The 22658-nt window shown below is 30.5% G+C and overlaps 3 protein-coding genes across 3 annotated transcripts; 1 reads left to right on the top strand and 2 right to left on the bottom strand.

Moving 5' to 3' along the window:
• The first annotated feature begins 1953 nt into the window (after window positions 1-1953).
• Window positions 1954-3587, top strand: LOC123892190. Its single transcript, XM_045942009.1, has 3 exons — window positions 1954-2226; window positions 2955-3008; window positions 3090-3587. The coding sequence occupies exons 1-3, from the start codon at window positions 1954-1956 to the stop codon at window positions 3585-3587; spliced, it is 825 nt and encodes a 274-aa protein (XP_045797965.1).
• A 6460-nt stretch (window positions 3588-10047) lies between these two features.
• LOC123902971 (ethylene-responsive transcription factor 1B-like) lies at window positions 10048-10917 on the bottom strand. Its single transcript, XM_045952817.1, has one exon. It carries the CDS (start codon window positions 10799-10801, stop codon window positions 10139-10141), a length of 663 nt encoding a protein of 220 aa, XP_045808773.1. The 5' UTR covers window positions 10802-10917; the 3' UTR covers window positions 10048-10138.
• Window positions 10918-22034: 11117 nt separating this feature from the next.
• On the bottom strand, window positions 22035-22535 carry LOC123892181 (B3 domain-containing protein At2g33720-like). The gene has a single exon (XM_045942002.1). It carries the CDS (start codon window positions 22533-22535, stop codon window positions 22035-22037), a length of 501 nt encoding a protein of 166 aa, XP_045797958.1.
• Window positions 22536-22658: the final 123 nt, after the last annotated feature.

Raw genomic sequence — 22658 nt, 5'->3', positions numbered from 1 at the left:
CCAAATTGATGATTTGTCATATTTTAAATAACATGACATGCGACTTGGTGATATAGAATCATTCAGATGGATTAATTATTTATATTCATTAATTAAATTTATAAAAATGATTCATTTATAAACTTAAAATCAAAGTTTTTAATGATTTTTCTTGTTGTTTAATGATTATTGATCCTTCAATATCATCAAATCGAATGTCACCTCTTTTTTTTTTGGTAAACCAAAGGAATCCTTCAATGTCACCTCTTTTTAAAATATATTAAATCAACTTAAATATATCAAATTGAATGTCACGTCATTTTTTGTAGCAGGCCAGTCTATGACATGAAACAAAAACGATAACAGGAAAGACAGAAAAATTAGACAGCAAAATAGATTTGTTACAAGTTTTGTTCAAGTTTTGTTTTCGGTCTTACAGACAGCCACTTTTTTTTTTTGGAACAGTACCTACAGACAGCCACTTAGCTAGTCTGAACCGAAAAGTTTAGCACGGAAGGACAGTCTCATTTGTGTTCAGGAAAGTCTTATTTGCCAAGCTCAAGTATCCAGCTTGGTGGACAGGGTTTTGACTCGAGAGAGATGAAGTTTCGTTGGAGTGGTCTCAGTTTTGGCTACTCATACTGTTCCCAATTTGACCACAAAAATTCCCTCATCGATTACCATATCATTCACAACCATGATTATTAAACAACATTGGTCGAAACAATATCAGTAGCCGACGACGGACTATGCGGCCGTTTATACACGAAATGGCAAAAATTAAACTAAAGTAAAACTAAAAAAAAAAACAAACAGAAAAACAGAAAATGAGAAGAAAAGGTGAGTGAGTGTGGGGGAATACATATAGGCATTTTTCTATGACATGGCCGAACAAGTAACCAATTAAAATTGACCACTTGACATACCGTTGATTGAGATAGAAGACTTAACTACCGATTGACCCGCTATTTAAGCAGCGGACGGTGTTTTCAAAATTTCTTCGAATTTTTTCTTTTTTATAATATTTGCTATCAAATTAAAAAGGAACAGAGCACGCAAAATGTCCAAGTGGTGCCAAAAGAAATTCTCCGAAGTTAGCCACTAAAAGCTATATGGGCCAAATAAGCCCGTGAACATATGAACATACTTATTACTGACTGTTTACAAATGTTATCTCTATTTTTTTTAAAAAAAATTTAAATATGTTTTTTATTTTATAAAATTAATTAATCAATTTTTTTTGCTATTTGGTTTCGCGCCCGTACGCGGATTCGCTGGATAGTGCTAGTGAATAGTGATGTGTGTATCTTTGCTTCTATTTTTTACCACTTTTGTTGTTTTTAATCAATTTATATACCCATTTGAGCGATTATGTAGTTTGACTGGGTTTGGTTATATGTCCCCCATAGTTTATTGTACATTTTTATTTTCTTTTAATATATTTGTGGTGTTGCATTGCAGCCGATCTGCACCCCATTTTCCTAAAAAAAGAAAATTAATCAACTTTGTTTTTCATTCCTATAAAATAGTTATATTTTTCATCTAAAAAATTTCTTAGTTTCTTTTTAGTCCTTAATGACCAATTTATGTTCATTTTACGTCTTGTTATAGGAAGTGTGATCTCAGAGTCTCAGACAGTGTTTGTTAAGGATAGGCAGATTCTGGATGGAATTCTTATCGCTAATGAGGTTGTGGATGAGGCTCGAAAGTCAAAGAAGGAACTTATGCTTTTTAAGGTGGATTTCGAGAAAGCCTATGATTCGGTGGATTGGAGTTACTTGGACAAGGTTATGGAGAGTATGTCGTTTCCTACTTTGTGGAGGAAGTGGATTAGGGAGTGTGTGGGTACGGCTACAGCATCTATTCTGGTCAATGGTAGCCCAACTGATGAGTTCCCTCTTGAGAGAGGCCTAAGACAAGGAGATCCGTTATCTCCTTCTTTTCCTCTTGGCCGCTGAGGGGTTAAATGTGCTGATGGAGGCTATGGTAGCGCGTAATTTATTTGTGGGATATAGTTTAGGGGAGTTGGATCCTATTTCGGTGTCGCACTTGCAGTTTGCTGATGACACTCTGTTAATGGGGGCAAAAAGTTGGGCTAATGTTCGGGCTCTGCGAGCGTTACTGGTGTTGTTCGAGACTATGTCAGGATTAAAGGTCAAATTTAACAAAAGTATGCTTGTTGGGGTGAATATTCCTGAATCCTGGTTAGGCGAAGCTGCGTCTGCTTTATGTTGTAAAGTGTTGGGGGTGATTCGAGGCGTTTGGGCTTCTGGACACCGGTGTTGGAACGGTTAAAGAATAGATTAACTGGGTGGAAGAGTCGCTTTCTTTCTTTTGGTGGTCGTCTGGTTTTGATTAAGTCTGTCTTGACATCTCTACCTGTCTATGCTCTATCCTTCTTCAAAGCTCCTTCAGGTATCATTTCCTCTATTGAATCTCTTTTAATTAAATTTTTTTGGGGGGGTGTGAGGACTTTACGGAAAGAGCATGGAGGTTTGGGGGTACGACAGTTGAGGGAGTTTAATTTGGCATTGTTAGGTAAATGGTGTTGGAGGATGTTAGTGGATCGAGAGGGGTTATGGTTTCGTGTGTTGGCAGCTCGTTATGGGGTGGAGCGAGGGCGATTGCGAGATGGAGGGAGACGAGGGTCTTTGTGGTGGCGAGAGATAGTGAGCATTAGGGATGGTGTTGGAGAGTCAGGGGGAGGTTGGTTCGGGGAGCATGTTGTTAGGAGGGTGGGGAACAGTTTAGATACCCTTTTTTGGACTGACCCCTGGGTGGATGAGACTCCTTTATGTGAGCGATTTGGCCGTCTGTTTGCTTTATGAGAGACCAAATTGCATACGGTGGCTGAGATGTTCTCGTTAGGATGGGGGATGGATGGGGCGGCTTGGGTTTGGCGGAGGCAGCTGAGGGTGTGGGAGGAGGACATGTTGAGGGAGTGTCAGTTTTTACTTTCTGATATTTCTTTACAGACACAGGAATCAGATAGGTGGCGGTGGCAGCCAGATCCTGACACAGGTTACACTGTTTGAGGAGTTTACCAGCTCCTGACTTCTCGTGACTCGGTTACTATGGATGATGCAGACCATCTTATTTGGCATCCTTAGGTTCCTTTGAAGGTATCCATCTTTGCGTGGCGGCTACTACGTGACAGGTTACCTACGAAGTCCAACCTGGTCACTCGAGGCATCTTATCTTCTCCAGCACAGTTATGCGTAGCTGGGTGTGGGGAGGCAGAGTCGGCTCATCATTTATTCATCTCCTGTAGTTTCTTTGGTTCCCTTTGGGCTTTAGTGTGCACGTGGATTGACATTCCTTTGACGGACTCCAGTACTGTTCGGGATCATTTCGCTCATTTCACATCATCAGGTGGTGGATCTCGGACACGCCGGTCTTTTTTGCAGCTTATTTGGCTTGTCAGCGTATGGGTTATATGGACGGAAAGAAATCACAGATTGTTCAGAGGCTCAACTAGCACTTCCATCCAGTTATTGGACAAGATCAAGTTATTTTCTTATAGGTGGTTGAAGTCGAAGAATGTTACTTTGGCATTAAACTACCATAACTGGTGGTCTGGTCCTTTGTTATGTTTGGGTCTTGTATGATTGTGATCTTTATATTTTCTTTTCTGTCACTTTGTAAACTCTGGTAGCCCATCTTGGCACACCTTGTGCTGAGGTGACTATTCTTTAGTTAATATATATATATCATTTTAGCTTCTTCAAAAAAAAAATTATGTTCATTTTAATATCAATATTATGACCTTTTAATTATTATTTTTTTTACTCATGACCTTTTATGTTATGTGTCTCTATATTATGTTAAATTTATATAAGTTCATATTATATTAAAAAAAAATTCAAAATTTTGCTCATTGTTGACTAAAAAGTAAAAACAAAACAGAAATTTTTTTGAAAATAAAAAAAATCAAACAAACTTAACGTATTTCATTAATTGCCAAAAGTTCAATACATAAAAGAATAATCTCAAATATATATGAAAACTAGTCTAAGAATTGACTGTTCTAAGTAAAGTATGAGCAACCGAATATGAACAATAACTATAATTCGGTAATTTTGTAGAGACAAACAAATATTAATATTTGCTTGTTCTTTTTTTTTTTTTTATATACGGTATACTAATATTTGCTCATAAACATTAAATAAAGGGTGAGCATGCTTTGGTCAATTTATTTCTCATTTCTCAATATCAAGGAAGTTTCCGATCGGACGAATACAAATAGAACCAAGGGAAAATTGGTAAAATACAAAAATGAAATTTATAATACCCACGTGAGGATTAAAAAATTCATTCATAAACAAGTCATGAGAGATTATAGCTTTTGGTCCAAGTATCATAACATTTTGAATTTGACCATAATAACCAACTAACAGAAAAGCTTATTTTGCTTCAAACTTGGACTCAATAAATTTGGCATGGCATATTACTCTTCCAAGATTAAGATTTATTATTCAATTCTAGAAAAATCTCACCAACTTAATAATAAGGCTCTTTAGCTCTTTCCTTCCACTTTCCTTTATCAAATTTCATCATTATAATATTACAATTAATGTACGTATTTTTAATTTTAAATTCCCTTTTGAACAAGTAATTTTTTTGACATGAGTCATTTTCTACCAACGTGCAATCGATCAAGTCTTTGTTTTGTTGATGTATAGTTATAGTCACGAGAAAGACATAGCATAGCCTAGTACGTTGGTAAACATGCTTGGCCACCTGTTTTGAACACAACTACGTATACATAGGAAATATTGATGACCTGTGAATTATTGTCATTTTCTAAGTTACTAAAATATTAATCAAGCATATCCACATCATATACCACGTTCAAAATTCAAAGAAATGTTTCCACAATGGAACCATATCTTACTTAATTCGTCAATCAATTATAAAAAATTGATTTTTTTTTTAATTATATGTACGAAATATCTACCGCGCCATGTTATATGTTATATATATCGTCAAAGAACTAATTAGACATACAAGATAAGTTTCTCCTCTCAACTAGATTTTTCGTACACACAATGTCAAAAATTGAATTTATGATCACTTACAAAAACAAATCATCTCGTGTCATTTTTATTCGGCCATATTTCGCATTTTCTTCAATCTTTTATAGAATGTGCGTAGAATATATCTATATTGACGTTGTACACAATCCCATTATCAATAAAATGTTACTTGTTGAAAAAAATACAAAGCAATTATTAAATTATATATTTGGTCTCTTAATCTATTTGTTAGTTTCATTTTAATCGCATAACTAATTTTTTTGTTACGTTTTGATCTCTTAAGACCATCTCCAATAGTGTAGTACATATTAGGTATTTATGGTACTAATTAGGTACTACCATTGGAGTACCACCAATTTGAGTACCTATTAGGTACCACTTCTAAAATAAGAACTCTCTCCTCTTGGACCATCTTATTTTTCATTAAAATATTCTTTTCATGGGACCCAATTTATATTATATATTCAATTTGAATTAGTGAATATTTATAAATAAAAAAACACAATTTTTTTTTGGTACATCAAAAAGCACAATTTTTGAAATTATGTAATGTTATTTTAAATTATTTTTTAATTGTGTAATTCTTAAAATTATGTAATGTTATTTTAAATTATTTTTTAATTGTGTAATTCTTAAAATTTGGCAATATTATTTTAAATTAAATTTCGAATTTTAATTATTTTTTCGAATTATAAAAAAAAATAGTACATACTAATTTTGTAATTTTATCATTCAATCAATTTATATTATAAAATAGATAATTAAATAATTATTGTAATAATGTGAGGTTATTGATGGGACCCATTTCAAAACTTTTTAAGAAGTGCTCAATTGGAGGGGTTGAGTACCTATTAGGTATTATTATTAAAAAATAATAAATTAATGATGTGTCCATGTGAGACTCATTTAAGTACTCAAAGTTGGAGTGCTCCATTGTGGATACTCTAAGTATACTTTTGTTAGTCAATTTTTATTTGGTCTTCTTTGTTAAATTTTCCCAAAAAATGTGAATTTGTAGACATGTGGCAATAAGGATTGTGATGTGGCAAATCCACACTCATTCATCTTCTTCAATTTTTTGTTATCACAAACTAGCTAGAAAAAACTAAAACCCAAATCAAAGAAAACTATTGCATCCCCTTCTTCTTTGCAATTTGGAGAATGCCAAAAAATTCCTTCTGCAACAACATCCCTTTTTTCATTAGACTGATATCACCAAATTCCCTCTCTATTTTATTTTGCAATGCATTGATGTGAGTGGGAACACGGTCTGTGCAGTGGTTATAGCTACATCACAAAAATGATGAATGCTATGAAAGAAAAGAAGAAATTTTATAGAACCCTAAGTTTGATCTAACACATTGTATAACACTGAGTCACACATGCCACATCACAATTTTTATTGCCACATGTATATATAACTTAACAATTTTTGACAAAAATTAATGGAATGGACCAATTGACTAATAGTATATAGTTAAGGAACTAAAACCTAACCAAAAAATTATTATTATGGGACTAAAATGAAACTAATAAATAAATTAATTAAGAGATCAAATATGTAATTTAATAAAAAAAATAGAAGTAATACATGGAGAAATATTCATAACCACTTTCTTAAGTTGAAAGAGTCTCTTCTCATTTAGACCAATTTTATACAAAAAAAAAAAAAGTAAAATTTGTTGGAAGTTTAGTTAGTCTTTTAGCCATTGATTTAACTCATTTTCATAAATGAGAGCAGTTTTCCCCTTACAAATTTTATATTGTAATAATGAGTGATGTTCATCTAAAATTTTAAGATGGTATTAGGATATATTTAAAATCTATTGAGTCGCACTTACAATCAGGTCATCATTATCGTGTTGCGTGCGCTCCAGATATTCTACCATGTGCGTAAGGGTTGTGTGAAAAGATTGAACGTTTATTATGGCTTTGTTTTGGTAGAAAATAGTAGATAGCTTATAGCTAGCTTTTAACTTATAACGAATAAGTTAACTAATCGAATTTGTAGTGTTTAGTAAAATTAACAGTTGAACTAGTAGTTTATAAGTATGAAATGACATAAAAAATATATGTTTAATTAATATTTAATTTTTTTCCGGGTAAGATAGGGGTAATATTGGAAGAAAGAATGATTTTTTTTTTCTTGGGTACATTGAAAGAATGATAAGCTATCAGTTAGCTAGTAAAATAAGTTATAAATTCTTTTTAAAAAACTGTTACCAAATAAAACTTTTATAAGTTATAAGCTAGCTTTTGTGTTTTTCCAAAAAGAGTCTATGTATTATTATTAAAGAATTATACATGGAACACATTATTTAAGCACCCCATTTGGGAAGAAAAATAAGCTACCTTATAGCTTATAAGTTTTGGTAATAGTTTTTTTTAAAAAGCTTATAGTTTATTTTTCAAACACTATTTTAAATAGCTTATAACGTATTATTTTTTCTTCCAATATTATCTCTATCATCTTACTTAAAAAAAATAAATATTAATTAAACATATTTCTTTTATATAAAGTTAATGGTGCTAGATTGAAAAGATTAAACGTATTATTATTAAAAAATTATAAATGAAACATGTTTAAGCACCCCAAAAATTAAGTGTTTCATCGACAATTGTAGATGTTCCAACCTCTCTCATTCAAGTAACTGTGTGTTGATTTTCTCATTTATTATAAAAAAATGTTAAATAGTGAACACTAGTTAAAGAACACAAATATTCTTATAAAAAAAAAACATAAATATTTTCAAAATATTTTAAATCTTTAACTATATCCGAGAGATATTAGTTAACATAACTCTTATTATAAACTATTAAGAAAACTACTTTAGTATCAAATCCTTTAAACATCATCGTTACTCCCTCTGTCCCAAATCTTTAGTTTTTTTATTTTTTTAATTTTGTCCAAAAACTTTAGTCATTTTAAGAAATCAATGTATATTTAGTGATACTTTACCATTTATACCCTTATAAAAGTTAACATATTAATTAATTAAATATATTTTCTCTATCATAATAAAATAAAGATAAAAATGACTTTACTTTATATTTTTTATCATTTCTTAATTTTTGTGCAAAATTCGAAAAAGACTTTTAGGGAGGAATAATTTGTGGCTATGATTGTTCCTATCTTAATTAGAAAACAATCAAATAAAGACACTTCTATCGTGTTCTTGTTTTGTCATAAATTGCTACAAAAATTTGTCGCCATATAAAAAGTCTGAAATTTTCCATTTGAGGGTTGCCAAAATGCAAAAGAGATCCTCATCTGCACCCAACGCGTGGCCGAAAACAGTTCAAAACTCGACCATGCATCTTGACTTATAACTTGAATTTCATACTATACTATATAATAAGCCAAATAACGGTTTATCTCAATCAATTTAGACATTGACAACTTAATCAATTTTAACATGATTGATGCAAATTCTCTAATTCTTTTATCTTTACAACAATAAACAACATTAATTTTAGGATTTAATTGATATGCACCGACGGTGTAAAATAATTTTACACCGTCAACCAATACCAATTATGTTTTCCGCTACATCACCCAACTTTCTTGACATGACATGGCAAAATGATGATTATTTATTGGACGATCGTGTAAAAGTAAAACTATTTTATACCGTAAGTGCATATCAATTAAACTCTTAATTTTAAGCATAATTCAGTTGATAATAGAAACAATATTGTGTATATTATATCTGATCCTTAATACAAGGTACACCAAAAATGATAATTTTTTTTGGGTCCTACTAAGAGTACATGTTAAGAAATTTAAAAATAGAAGTTTTGCATTGAGAAAAATAAAATTTTGACTTTAAAAAAATTAAATGCACAATTTTTTAGATTAATTTTCTATATTAAGTGTTTTAACATACTTATGACACGAGTTAGCTTTCTCCTTTCTTTTTAACATAAAAGAAAATTATTTTTTAATAAAAAAAACTACCTCTTTGTGAGAGGAAAAGTAAGAAATGCATGTATGAAAATGCATGTAAGTTTTGTCCTTAAAGAAATGATAAGCATTACTAAAACTCACCCACATAATTATGAAGTTTTGAGTTTGAATATAGGTGAATATTTTTCACATAATATCGACATTTTTAAGCTGAGTTAGGGTTAGTGGAGCCAAAAACAATAACTCTTCTAACATTATATTATGACAAAAAAATAGTGGAAGATATCTTAATTTATCTAAAAACAAAAAGTTGTTCAAAGAAATAATGAAACTGAATTTTTTTAATTTTAATCATTTTCAAGATCAACTGTCCAACTCCTACGATTTTAAAAAGACTAAATTAGTAATTTTCGGTCAACATTTAACATATAAATTGCCTGACCATGAATTTATATTTTACCAAAATAATATACTCCAATATAGTCTATAAATAAAAAAGGAAAATTGAAAAAATTAAACACAAGGTATCATAAAAAAGGATTTTTTTTTTTTTTCCTTAGACGAAGTGACAAACACTATTGAAGTCTTAAACATTTGAATGTAGATTTTATAAGTTAGCACCGGTATTTCTTACCTGTTTTGTCTTTCATTCAAAAAATAATTTTCAAATTTAAGAAATTACAATATAGACTTTGAATTAAATTATAACTAAAATTCAGGTCTTCCAAGGAAATTCAAATATAGACTTTCAAGAAATTAAATTACAACATTTACTTTAAAACTTTTATATATATATATATATATATATATATATATATATATATATATATATATATATATATATATATATATGGGGTAATTAGGTATTTTAACATATTTCGGATGGGTGTATGAGTTTTGGGTGTGGATTTGACTGATACCAAACCCACACTCATATTATCGGGTGTCGCCCGAACCCAAACTCAGTCAACTCGAGTTTCGCCCGTTGACTTGAGTTTGAGTTCAGGTGAGTCTCTCGGGTTTGGGTTTTTCTGTCATCCCTAAAATCTACGTATACATATTTATATAGCTTCAAATTCATAAAAGAAATTCTTATCTCAATAAAAATAATAATTTAAAAGTAGATTGAATAAACACTTATATCAATATAATAAAGATTAACAAAATAATTTAAATAATGGCTACAAATTACTACATATTTTTCAATCATCTTGATTCACCAAGTATTCTGATTATCATCAGAAGACATCAACAATTGTTCCAAATATTCAGCACCAAGATCTTCAAACACAACCAAATTATCTATGCTAACATCTGTCTCATGTTTCTTCTTCTTTTCATCCATTTTACGTCTCATCATTGAATGTTTTCTCTTCAAAGCAATAACAGGGGAACACTCATCATCACTAGACAACACATAATTCATTTCTCTAAGTGATTCCTTAACCTTTTCAATTGGAAAATTAAGTGTTGCAGATGAACCTCTCATTGAAAAAGCAGCTTGATCATAAGCTAATGCTGCTGCTTCAGCACTATCAAATGTTCCAAGCCAAACTCTTATTCCATGTCTTGTCGAATCCCTTATTTCGGCCGCGAATTTCCCCCACGGTCTCCTTCGCACGCCTCGGTAGGACTTGTTGTTCTTCTCTTTGTTGTTGTTTGTAGTTGTTGTTTGTTTGCTACTTGTGATTAGTTTTTGTTGTGATGATGATGATGATGCTATCATGCCATATAGAAGCATCTCTTCTGGGTCATTTTCATTGAAGGGAAGAAACTCATGGTGATTCTTTGGATTCAATGAGATTGAATCTTGTGACCCAAATGAAGATTGTGGAAAAAAATTGGATTTTGATGAAAAGGGTATGAAGGAACAATCCATTTCAAGTGTGTTTGTGTGTAAGTGTGTGTGAATGAATGAATGTGTTTGAAGAAGAATTGAAGAAAGAGAAAAAGAGTTACTCTGTTTTTTTCTCAATGTATTGATTTGAAACCTCACTAGCTTGTTTATATATACCAATTTGGGGGACACTAAAATATTGTAAAAGTCACTACTAGAGCCAATAGATTAAGAGTGTGTGGAAAAGAGATTAGTTTAATTGTTATATGTTCTATATTCATGGTATTTAAGACCAAGGGTTTTTGGTTACGTAAGCTCCATAATTTCCTTGAATATTTTTTTGGTTTTTAAAATGGATATATACCAGTACATCGTTAGTGGATAATTTTGATAAATCCAAAAATTAATAGATATTATTTATGAAATTATTTGAATTATCTGCTTCAATGGTGTACCATTATATATTTAAATAAGATGTGTATCAAAAAATTTGTCATTTTGTTTCTCATGTGGTAAATGGCCACAGGAAAATTTGATAGGGTGGGAAGTGGGAACACAGGACAGTCCCCGACTATTTGGAGGTGTTGCTCGAATATTAAAAATGACATGTATAATAAAAGACCAAAAAAAAATCATTCTCTATTTAAATCGTAAATAACATAAAAAAAAAAAACAAACACATTAACAAAATAATTTTTCTCGTATATAACATCGAGACATCATAATTAATGATGGCCTCAAAATTTTAAGCCGCACAAAATGGCCTCCAAATTTTAAAGCCCTATACTACCGCACATCCAACACATGTGTGTCCACCGACCATGCGGGAACTGATACTCTCATGTGACATGAGAGTGCGTTAAAATTTCTACCTTCTACTAAAAAGGAGAGAGAAAAAGAACGAAAAAGTGAGTTTTAACGGTGATACATGAGATTAAAAAAATGGAGAAAATTCATATATAGAGGGATGCGGTTCAAACTCATATTTTTTTATTTTATGTGTAACTTTTGTTTTTTCGTTATTAATTCTCTAATTTTCAGAAAAATAGAATTTTGGTAAATCAAAGTTTGGTCGCGAGATAAATAAAATCTGGCTAAAAATTATTTGCACTAAGAATCGAATTTAAATTGTCTTGAACGATTCATTCTCCCGAACAATTCATCTTACGACGATTCATAAGGGAGTACCCTTATAATAATTTTGATTATCAGAAAAAAAAAAAAAACTTAATAGTTAAATTCTGTGATAATTACACATTACTAATAGAATAAGTAAGTTTTACGAATTTAATGATTATGTAATGAATATTTACAGAAGTTTCACATATTAGTTCAATCATATTTTCTTGTTCTTATTTTAAAAAATTATAGATTATGATAAAATAGTAAAATGTGATTGAATTGCATAATGACGTATATAGTTAATACACTTTTTTATTAATTATTATTATCTGTATCTGGCTACTGGACTGCCTAATCTGATTCGGAGTCAGTTCTGACATCAATTAGTTTCAATCTCCTCACAATCACAGTTACGAAAGATCGAACTGTGGTCATTCTTACTAAATACAACATCGATCACAACTCGACCAACTAATTGGTATTGTTAATACACTTTTTTCAAGCTTCTTATATTGATCAACATAATATATATTAAATTGCTTCAATAAATGTTTTAAATTTTTCACCAAAAAAAAGTTTTAGATTTAAATTTATTTAATAGAATTACGCATACGATTTTGAACACTTAAAAGACTTAGCTTTTTATTTTTATTTTAGTAATACTAGGTTTGAAAAGTATTCAAAGATGAGACAAAATATATATTTGCTACTTCTTTTAGCTTCAATAATAAAGGTTTGGTGAGTTTCTTTGAGGTTTGACTCCTGCCTGCCATTTCTCCATTTTCCTGTATAATAATAATAATGTAAAAAAAGAAGATTCCACGAAACCCCTTATGGAAAGAATTTTCTGTGCACACATGGGAATTGTATTTTCTATATAAAATAAAGTAGAGTGTATTTTTTTTTCTTTTTCTGGAAGTAATAATATTCGAAGTAGAGTGTATTTTTCTTTTTTTTTAGCAGCAAAATTTTGTTATTAACAAACTCATCATAATATAAGAGTTTTTTTTTTAAGCAGCAATTTTTTTTTATTAACACATTCACCATAATATAAGACACTTTTTTTTTTCTTCTTCTTTTTAACATAAATTAACATAATAGACATAGATCGACATGTTTCTGGCAACTAGTTTGATCAATTATATATACAACAATAATCTTCTAATAATTCCCCTAATGATTCTCATATATATGATGAGTAGAGTATTCATGATAATTTCCAATAGTATACATATTCTACATATAAAGATTTACATAATCTAATATACCCCTTAGTCGAAACTGGAGATTGACGAATGTTGAGACAAACTTTAAAATCAAGAAAGAGTTGTAAAGTAAGTCCTTTTGTGAAGATGTCAGCAATTTGATAACGTGAGAGGACATGTAGGACTCACACTTGATTGAATCAACTTTTTCACGCACAAAATGTATAATATCTCAATGAGGAACCACTAAGTTTTGTGTGTGTATACCGGTGTAGGTGATGGTTTGCATATTTGTTCTATCAAATAATTTAGTTTAAGTGGTTAACAATCTCGTTAAAACGAATCATTTGGAAGAGTCCAAATTCAACTCAGTGAAAATATTTATTTTGGTTATTTATGTCACAATCGAGTTACAATTTTTTTATTAACTCTATACTCGCTTCATGCTTAGTTACAAGCAAAAATATACTTTTTAAATTAATTGAATACAGACCAAATACATCAGTTATTCAATAAATATAAAAAGTTGACTTTTATTTATAATTAAGGATGGAGGGAGTATACTACTCCACGACTACATGAATAAGGCTAGCGAATTGTAGTAATATAAATTAGATACATCAGTTCAGTTATTCAATGAATCTACTTATAATTAAGGAGGATTGAGGGAGTATACTACTCACTCCGTCCCATTTTATAAGACTTATACTTTGACTAAATGCACACTATTCATATGTCTTGTTTTGACGGTATTTTTCTAAAAGTATATAAATGTAAATATTATCATATAAGATCTTGTTTGATTTGTTTCGATGAATATTTTCAAAATATCAAATTTCTATATTTTTTTACTAATATATAATTAAAAATATTCGTAATCAAAATTATGTATTAGTATACGTGCAGTGTTCAATGAATTCTTATATTTTGGTACGGATAGAGTACTCCTCATCCACATGAATAAGGCTAGCTAATTGTAGTATATCATAGTACAAGTATAGTACTCCCTTCGTCCCGAAATAATTGTCACATTTTACTACTGCACACTTGCTGATGCACAATTTTGATCATTAATATCTTTAATTGTGTATTATTAAAAATTATGAAAAATTGATATTTTGATAGTATTCATTGAGACAAATCTAACAAGATTTCATATGTTAATATTTATCTTTATACATTAATAAAAAAATATGGTCAAAATAACTTGTATGAATAATGCACAGAGTCATTTTGAGACGAAGGGAGTATACAACACGTGTGTGGATTATTAACAAACGGCTTACATGTGAACAACGACAAACTCAAGCGAATATTCCCAATTTATTGCCTCATTTATGTTTTATAATCACTTGTCATATTTTAGTTCCTTGTTATTAATAACCGCAAAAATGGCGCCAAGAAGAAACTATTGTTGATTGTAACTTCAAGTATTGACGATGATAACAGATCAGATCCCAAGTCAACAGTGTTTAGATAAAGTTGCAATATTTATTTTGGGGTTTTTTTGGACTGCTCACATTCTGCGGTGAAAAAAATTGATTTTGATAGAATTAAGTTTGATAGAATTGATTTTGATAGAATTGAGTTTGACAAAATTGATTTATGTTTGGATATATTTTTACAAAAGTGAATTGAATAAAGAATTTAAGTGTAAAAATCAATTCTAAAATCAGAAGCTACAATTTCTAGCTTCAAGGAAAATCAATTCTGAAGGCAGAATCAATTATACTTTTAAGAAACCAAACAAAACAGAATCAATTCTAAATGTTTAGAATCGATTTTGGCTGCTCCAGAATTGAAACCAAACATACACTTAGATCAATTTATTTGAGTCGAGTTAAATGCGCTTATTTATTGTGGTATATTCCTCAACTCACAAATATCGAAATTATTAAGTTCGACGTTTTCATTCGTTGATGGAGCCAACTTTGTTTTTGTTTTTACCGTACATGTAATGTTACTAACATGCCAACCAAACTTTTCTACTATACAAATAACAGTTGTCATCAATGAAAAGTCTTAGAATTCTTAAGTCATTTGAATTCAATGAATATAGTGGAAAAGTAAAGTGTCATGATTATAAGAAAATATTTAAACAATTCTTGGGGTATGCTAATCACTTAGAACTTCTATATACATTGCATCAATTGAAAAAAGTTTCTCCAGTCTTCAGAGATAACACGGGCTTGATTAGATCTTAGCTCAGTTCAATTTATGTCTACAAAGGTTCATGTGAAAAGGTTTAGTACAAAGCACATTTTGGTGCAAAATAATGTAAAATTTTCATGTGAATCCAAAAATTAATTAAATGAAAATGACATTTATCCAACTCACCAAGCATGAATTTTGTCTTCAAAACTATAGTTTGTTTTGGTATGACAAGAAGAATCGTTATCCATATAGAACATAGTATGTGTGCTTTCTTTGGTACATTGAATGAGCTCAAGATTCATGCCTAATTAACTTATTTTCATGTCATCAAAATTAAATTAAGATTTTGGTAATCATTTTGATGTATGGTCCTTCAAAATCAAAGTTAGCCCATCACTTATTGGGCATCTTTGAAATTTAAGACTTCACTCACTATCATGCTTCCAATAAAGCCCAATATATATAGGATTACTAATATTTTACCACATGTATATTTGGAGAGGACAAAATTATAATAATTAACTAATATTACATCACTCAATAATGTTTTAATGAATAATTTATATCATATATCTAGATCATCTCTACAAAAAAAAAAAGAATATTTGAAATAATTCAATATGTATTGAGAACTATTAACATTAATGTTTTATGTGTTTTTATTGTACATTTTATTCTCATTCGTAAAAGTGATATAATTATATCAAATTATTTTCTTTACAATTTTGTCATTTTTTTTAATTAAATAACAAACTTTTACTTTAAATATATTTAGCTATGTTTAAGTTGTTTTATTTATATAACAGTTAGGCAAAACAAAATAATAACATTATTTGGTCTGACTTATTTTGTACTTCTCTTCTCCTTAAAAGAAGAAAGTTGGACAAAAAACTTTTTAAAATTTCTTAACTTAAAAATGAGCCTAGGTTTTAAATGTTTTTTAGGAGAAAAATATTTTATGCAAATTGGATCATCCTATCATTTAACTCAAATTCTACCATCCTATAAAGAAAAGGGGATATGCTCCTCTAAAGGGAACAATTCGAAATTATATCATCTCCTTCATTATATTTTTCTCTAATGCTATGTTTGGTTTGTAAAAGAATGTGAAAGGAAAGAAAGTAAGAGAAAAAAGTAGAAGGAAGGAAAGAGAGTAGAGAGTGTGATAATTTTTTGGGTGTTTGGTATGAGATAAAGTGAAAGGAAAGAAATGTAAAATGAAAAGAGATATATGTGAGAATTTACTTATTTAATATGATGAAACCAAAATCAAGTTGTCGTTGATTTCGATTTTTCCCCCCTCCCTTAACTTATTTCAAATTCTATGATATATATGCATCTCTCTTCATTCTCTTCTCTTTTTATTTCATTTCTCTTTTTTTTTTTGTCAGGTAGTCTTGACTAGAAATTCTATCTTTAAATACCATATCTAGGAGATATCAAGAAATATAGCTAAATCAAACAGAACTAACTTGTGCTGAGTCAGTCAACACAAATCTCTATTGGTATAATTAATACCATACAGTTGCACAATGCAACTAACTCATTCATTACAATCTAAATGATGGAAGAGTATCTCTATTGAAAATGCTTCTCTTGATTTCTCTCACTTTCTAGTTCTATGAAATTAAGTTAAGCGATTAAAGAAGTAATGAATATATTCTTCAATGTTGTAAGTTGAACTAAGCTCTTAGCTGTTGTAGATGTTATCAAACAAAAGTTGTTTTCCATTGATCTTTCTTCCATTGCAATAATTCCCTCAACTCCGCAAGAGCTTATGTCAAGTTTTTCTACAAGTCGAAGATGTTGGCATAATAGTGAATATGGAAAAAGATATATGACAAACTTTCTTACTTTGTGTTTGTTTAATGTAGCATGGATACAATATGTAAAATGATTTTTTAAATACAAAATAATCTCCACCATTTAACACTTATATTTTATCTGCTCTAAAACAAATTTATTACTGTATTTGAGAAGCTACTCTTAGCATCTTCTTATTTTTAGAGTCCGTTTGAATTAACTTATTTTTGAACTTATGTGAAACAGCTTATACAAATAAATAAGTTTTTATGTATTATTATAAGTTTTTCAAAGTAGTTTATAAGTTGGTTTCTCATAAACTACCTTGAAAAGCTTATAATAATACAAAAAAACTTATTTATTTACCTAAGTTGTTTCGCATAAACTCAAAAATAAGTAAATCTAAACTAAACCTATATAGAAAGTAAAAACTGGCCAAGGGTTCGTTTGGATTAGCTTATTTTTGAGCTTATGCAAATAGGTTGGACAAATTTTTATGTAGTATTATAAGTTTGTCAAGGTATTTTATCATAAAATAACTTATAAAAATATAATTTTCACTAGTGTGAACTTATAAAATAATATAAAAACTAATTTATATTGCATAAACTGTTTGCAGTAAGTTAATCCAAACGGTTCCGAAACAATAAAGATAATAGACCTCTTACCAGTATTATGAATGAACAGATGAACTGGTGCGTTCTAGGATTCGAATTAAAAATGCATTCAATATATTAGAAAACTTCACTTTAATTTCTGGTTTTGGGTTTTTTTTTTTTTTTTGCTGTATGAATTGGAAAATAACAAAAATCTGAAAAACAATATTTTTTTTTTGTTGAAGAGGGATCGAAAATACAGTACAGATTAATGAAACAGAAATACAAAGAGATTGAAGATTCAAATATGAAAGAAAATGAGAGATTTTTTGTAAATTTTTTTTTTCTGTTAACTCAAAAGGAATAAACTGTGAGGTTAAATGTAAGGAAGGTTTTTAATGTATAACTTTGAGATGGTTTTTTTTCTTTTTAACTGAAGTTTGGATAATTTAGAATAAACGAAGTAAAATGAAGTGGGAAAAAAATGCTTATAAAAAAAGTGAAAAAAAAAATATAGCAGATTTAAGTGGAATGAAACAAATTTTTTATGATGGGAATGGAACAAATTTTTTATATTAGAATTTGTGAGGCCTATACTCAACCACAAAAGCTAGCTTTAGAGTTAAGGTTTGCACTACACTTATAAAAGTTATCTTTACCATATCTCTAGTCAATGTGGGACTTCTAACACACCCCCTCACGTCCAGAACTGAACAAGCTGAAACGTGAAATCAACAACAACGGGTAGCCCAAATATGGGAGGTCTCCATAACAAACAACAAATGAATCTAGGATAGTCTCTGATACCATATTAGAATTTGTGAGGCCTATACTCAACCACAAAAGCTAGCTTTAGAGTTAAGGTTTGCACTACACTTATAAAAGTTATCTTTACCATATCTCTAGTCAATGTGGGACTTCTAACATTTTATTTTATTATTTGGAAAATATAACAGGCTTGAGTGGAACGAAATTACTAAGGGTAAAACCCTTAAAACCATTGTATCAATTTCAACTAGAGTAACCTCATCAACTTCAATTTCATCAAAATCAAAATAGAAAAGTGAAAACAAAAAAAACTAAAACGGAAGAAAGGTTAAAGAAACTTACAGGTAAAGAAGAAAGTGGATGATGAAGACGACGACACTATAGAACCGCAGCAAGAAGAAAGTGGATTATGAAGAAGACGACACTACAGAACCGCAGTAACAACTAGCTTCCAATATCAACGACCCTTTGACAAACTCAACAAACGCTGAAAATCATAGAGAAGACGGGAAGTTCTTCAAAGACAAATGAGCAAAAGTGTTTGAAAGTCCCTCCATTTTCCTATTTGTAGGAAAAATCCCAACAACTACAACCACGTGAAGTGAAACGACACACCCCGGTCTGAACCGTTGCGTTGATCTAAGGGTCGTGACCAAAAGACATCCAACGCTCTAGATTTTATCTTAGAATACACGAATTGACGCGTCAATCCAACGATTCTCTTTCGTCCTCATGATCATAAACTAAAGGAATATGCACTTGAGTGCGTCAAAGTAGCTAGGACACATGGAAACAAAAGACTAAACGCTTGTCTCCTCAAGTCACGTTCATTTGTTCGCGAGATTACATGTATCTCGCCAAAACCAAGGCCACTCATTAGGAGAACATCACGACAAATAAAACAAGTTGTGATCCTCGACAACACGCGCAAACTCATTATAAATGCATACAAATTTATGATCGTCATGAACACATATCAAGTTATTTTGCTAAACGTGTGACATTTCTTCTTCATTGTGTTCTTTTGCTAAACATAAGCATGTATCACGTGCCATGTCATTTAAAGATGGTGTCAAATCATCAAAATTAAAGGTTAAACAAAGAGGAGGACCAAATATTTAAATTTTTCAAAATTCGGAAACCAAAATTGTGTAAAACAAAATAGAAAAACCAAAATTGTGCATTGCGTAAAATAGGAAGACTAAAATTGCTCAAAACAAAATAGCAAATTAAAATTGTGTATTTAAACTTATATAATATCTGTAATTAAATTTGGACAAATCATTGGAGTCTGACTCCAACTAATGACTCATTATCTTGACCAGGTCTTTCACAGTTCGGATTTTAAAACTATGGTTTTTTATACCGTGTTAATAAAAATGTTTTTTTTTATTTATGAAAAATGTGTAATGGATTTGGATCTTCTCTGATTTTTTCATATTTTCTCTCATTTTTCTTAATTCAATAGTTGATTTTTTCTCATTTTTAAATTTTGTAATTTACCAATCATTGAATTAAAAAAAATGAAAAAAAACATAAGCAAAAATTGGAGAGATCCAAATCGGTTTGAATTGTCCCTCTCCTCTAAAGAGATGGTTTCATTGGTCAAGACGTGGTCGTTGAGTAACCTTATCATTCACTGGATGACCAATTGACCATTGACCACAACAAGGACCGATTCTATCGTTTGAAAATTGAATTGCACGTTATTGAACACTGATTGAATAATTTTCTAGCCTAATTTCACTTGGAACTGGAACGAAATTCCACCAACTTGTACTTTGAGCTAACTAAACTTTTTGTCAAAAATAAATAAATAAATTAAATTTATTTCCAATGTCACTTTTTCCTTAGATTATCAATATATATTTAAAGAGGAGGTATCCGTTGACTCCAGGAGTAAGTCTATTGACTTACTCCGCTTAATAACTCGGTATCAATATTATATTTCTTCAATCCAACCGTTGAATTCAAAGATCTCATTGAATAGATCAACTCCACAAATTTTTATAAAAATTCAAAACCGTTTGATACTTTTATTGATAACTTTAATTGGACGTACGCCAAACTTTTTAAAAAACCGTTGAATTTCAATAGTCTGAATACATAACTACATTTTTTGAATTTTTATAAAAAAATTTGAAGTTGATGTACTTAATAAGATATTTGAATTCAACTGTTGGATTGAAGAAATATAATGCCGATGTCGAGTTATTAAGTGGAGTAAGTCAATGGAGACTTACTCCTGGAATCAACGGATCTCTCCTCATATTTAATACAAAACTAAATTTTGAGATATAATTATATAATTTAGGAATTTTTTTTTTATAAATTAAGAGCATCTAGATATCAAGGTTCAAAGCTACATCCCAACTATCCCAACTATGTTGGCACCCTGCGACGTTCTCATCCTCTACTCATAGCTCATATTATTTAAATAAATAAATAAAATTACAAGGGGGACTAAGCCTTATCCCAAAGGAACAAGGAAAAAAAAAACAATCCTAGGTGGTACGGTATTGTGGGAGTCCTAACTTATCACGTAAAAAGTCATCCCGAATGGTAGTCGGTAGAGAATTCCACCACCTCATTTGAGTGTAAGCATGTCCTAAATTTGCAAGTTTATCCGCACACGCGTTTCCTTCACGGAAAATATGAGACCACCTTAAAGTAAGACCAAGATGCAAGCAATTCGACCATCTATTTCGCAAATCCCATGGAACCACATTCATATCATCAAAGGCTCGAAGTGCTAGTGTCGAATCACTCTCTAACCAAAGGTGATTCCAGTTTTTACTATGAGCCACTTCCATTGCAAGGATCTTTATGCATTTGTTGATGATTAATGCATTGGATTTTAATCAATTAATTTAGTAGTTGTCAAGTATGAAATAAGATCAATTAAAACAGGAAAAGCTATAAGCTAACAAAAAAATACCACAATTTTTTTTTTCAAAAAAAAGAAGGGATTACGACGGTTTAAACCGTCGCAAAATGGTGAAATACATCTATTTGTATTTTTATTTCCCGACGGTTTACATGATTTCGGGACGGTTTACAATGGACGCTAAACTGATTGCGACGGTCTGTGTGGACGTTCATATAACCGTCGCTATATAGTACTGACGACGCCAGGATATGCGACCTTTGTACAACCGTCGCTATATGCTGTTGCGACGGTTTAAAACCTTCGCTAGACCGCTCAAAAACCGTCGCTAACTTAAGAGGTTTAACGCCTAATTATTACCTTATAAAATTAGTAAAATTTCTTGTAGTGTGTGCTAACTTAAGAGGGTTAACGCCTAATTATTACCTTATAAAATTTATATCTATAATTAATAATCTTATCAAAATAATTTTTAGGAACAGAGTATTCAATCAGTATAAACCATTTACCAAATTATATGTTATGCTTCATACCATTCATTAACCAATTTGTACCTCCAAACATGAAAATACATCAAACATTACTTGCAGGCATTATAAGAATTTTTCTCAACTAAAAACACAAACTATAATTTTTTTGATATAACAAAAGACAACATAATAAAATGATCAATTGGGCTTAAGCTTATTTAACTAGAGTAATAATCAAGGAGCAACAAGACACCAACAATTATTTATAAACTAATTAGAGCTATAGAGAACCGAGAAATTAAATCGTTGGTTTGCTTGATCCCAATGAAGACCAATTACATCCCCTTTCTTCAATTCCCTTCGAAGAACAAATTCATTGAACCACGTCTTGATGAAAACATGACATTGTGCGGAAGCCCATATCTTGAAAACGAGAGAATGGAGAGATTTTGTGTCAACATCCCATACTTGAACTTCCACTCCTTGTTTCTCCTTAGCAGCTTCAGCACCACCCATCAACACAGGAATTACAAAATCATTAGCCAGATCCTTATTCAACCAAAGCCTTCTCAAACGGCCACAATCACTCTCTTCCAAGACCTTCTTAATCTCCCATTGATAATCAGAATTATTGTTCATTCTTAAACAACGAAATGGGAAATGGATCTCATCAAATGTTAAACAACGGAAAGGGAAACGGCCGCAAGAACCACCACCGAGTGATAAGCAGACACAAACGAAGTCATTGGGAATATTGATGCGGCTAGCCATGAATCAACAAAGTTTGGAGTATTATTTTGTTAACTGATCACCCCTTCACTACTTATATATAGATCAATATTAGGGTTACTTTTCTTTATCTTTCAATAGATTATATTAGATTAATCGGGTCGG

The sequence above is a fragment of the Trifolium pratense genome, linkage group LG1, assembly GCF_020283565.1.
Source record: "Trifolium pratense cultivar HEN17-A07 linkage group LG1, ARS_RC_1.1, whole genome shotgun sequence".
Lineage (NCBI taxonomy): Eukaryota > Viridiplantae > Streptophyta > Magnoliopsida > Fabales > Fabaceae > Trifolium > Trifolium pratense.
Note: the sequence above shows the minus strand (reverse complement) of the source record. Positions and strands in the feature narration are given on the sequence as shown.

What these genes read in the sequence shown, in the direction of transcription:
- LOC123892190 (XM_045942009.1), top strand. Translation starts at nt 1,954, where the DNA reads ATGGAGGCTATGGTAGCGCGTAATTTATTTGTGGGATATAGTTTAGGG. An exon ending in TATGTTGTAAAGTGTTGGGG is followed by an intron (nt 2,227 to 2,954) that starts GTGATTCGAGGC and finishes ATTTCTTTACAG; the next exon opens with ACACAGGAATCAGATAGGTG. An exon ending in ATCCTGACACAGGTTACACT is followed by an intron (nt 3,009 to 3,089) that starts GTTTGAGGAGTT and finishes TGGCATCCTTAG; the next exon opens with GTTCCTTTGAAGGTATCCAT.
- LOC123902971 (XM_045952817.1), bottom strand. Translation starts at nt 10,801, where the DNA reads ATGGATTGTTCCTTCATACCCTTTTCATCAAAATCCAATTTTTTTCCA.
- LOC123892181 (XM_045942002.1), bottom strand. Translation starts at nt 22,535, where the DNA reads ATGGCTAGCCGCATCAATATTCCCAATGACTTCGTTTGTGTCTGCTTA.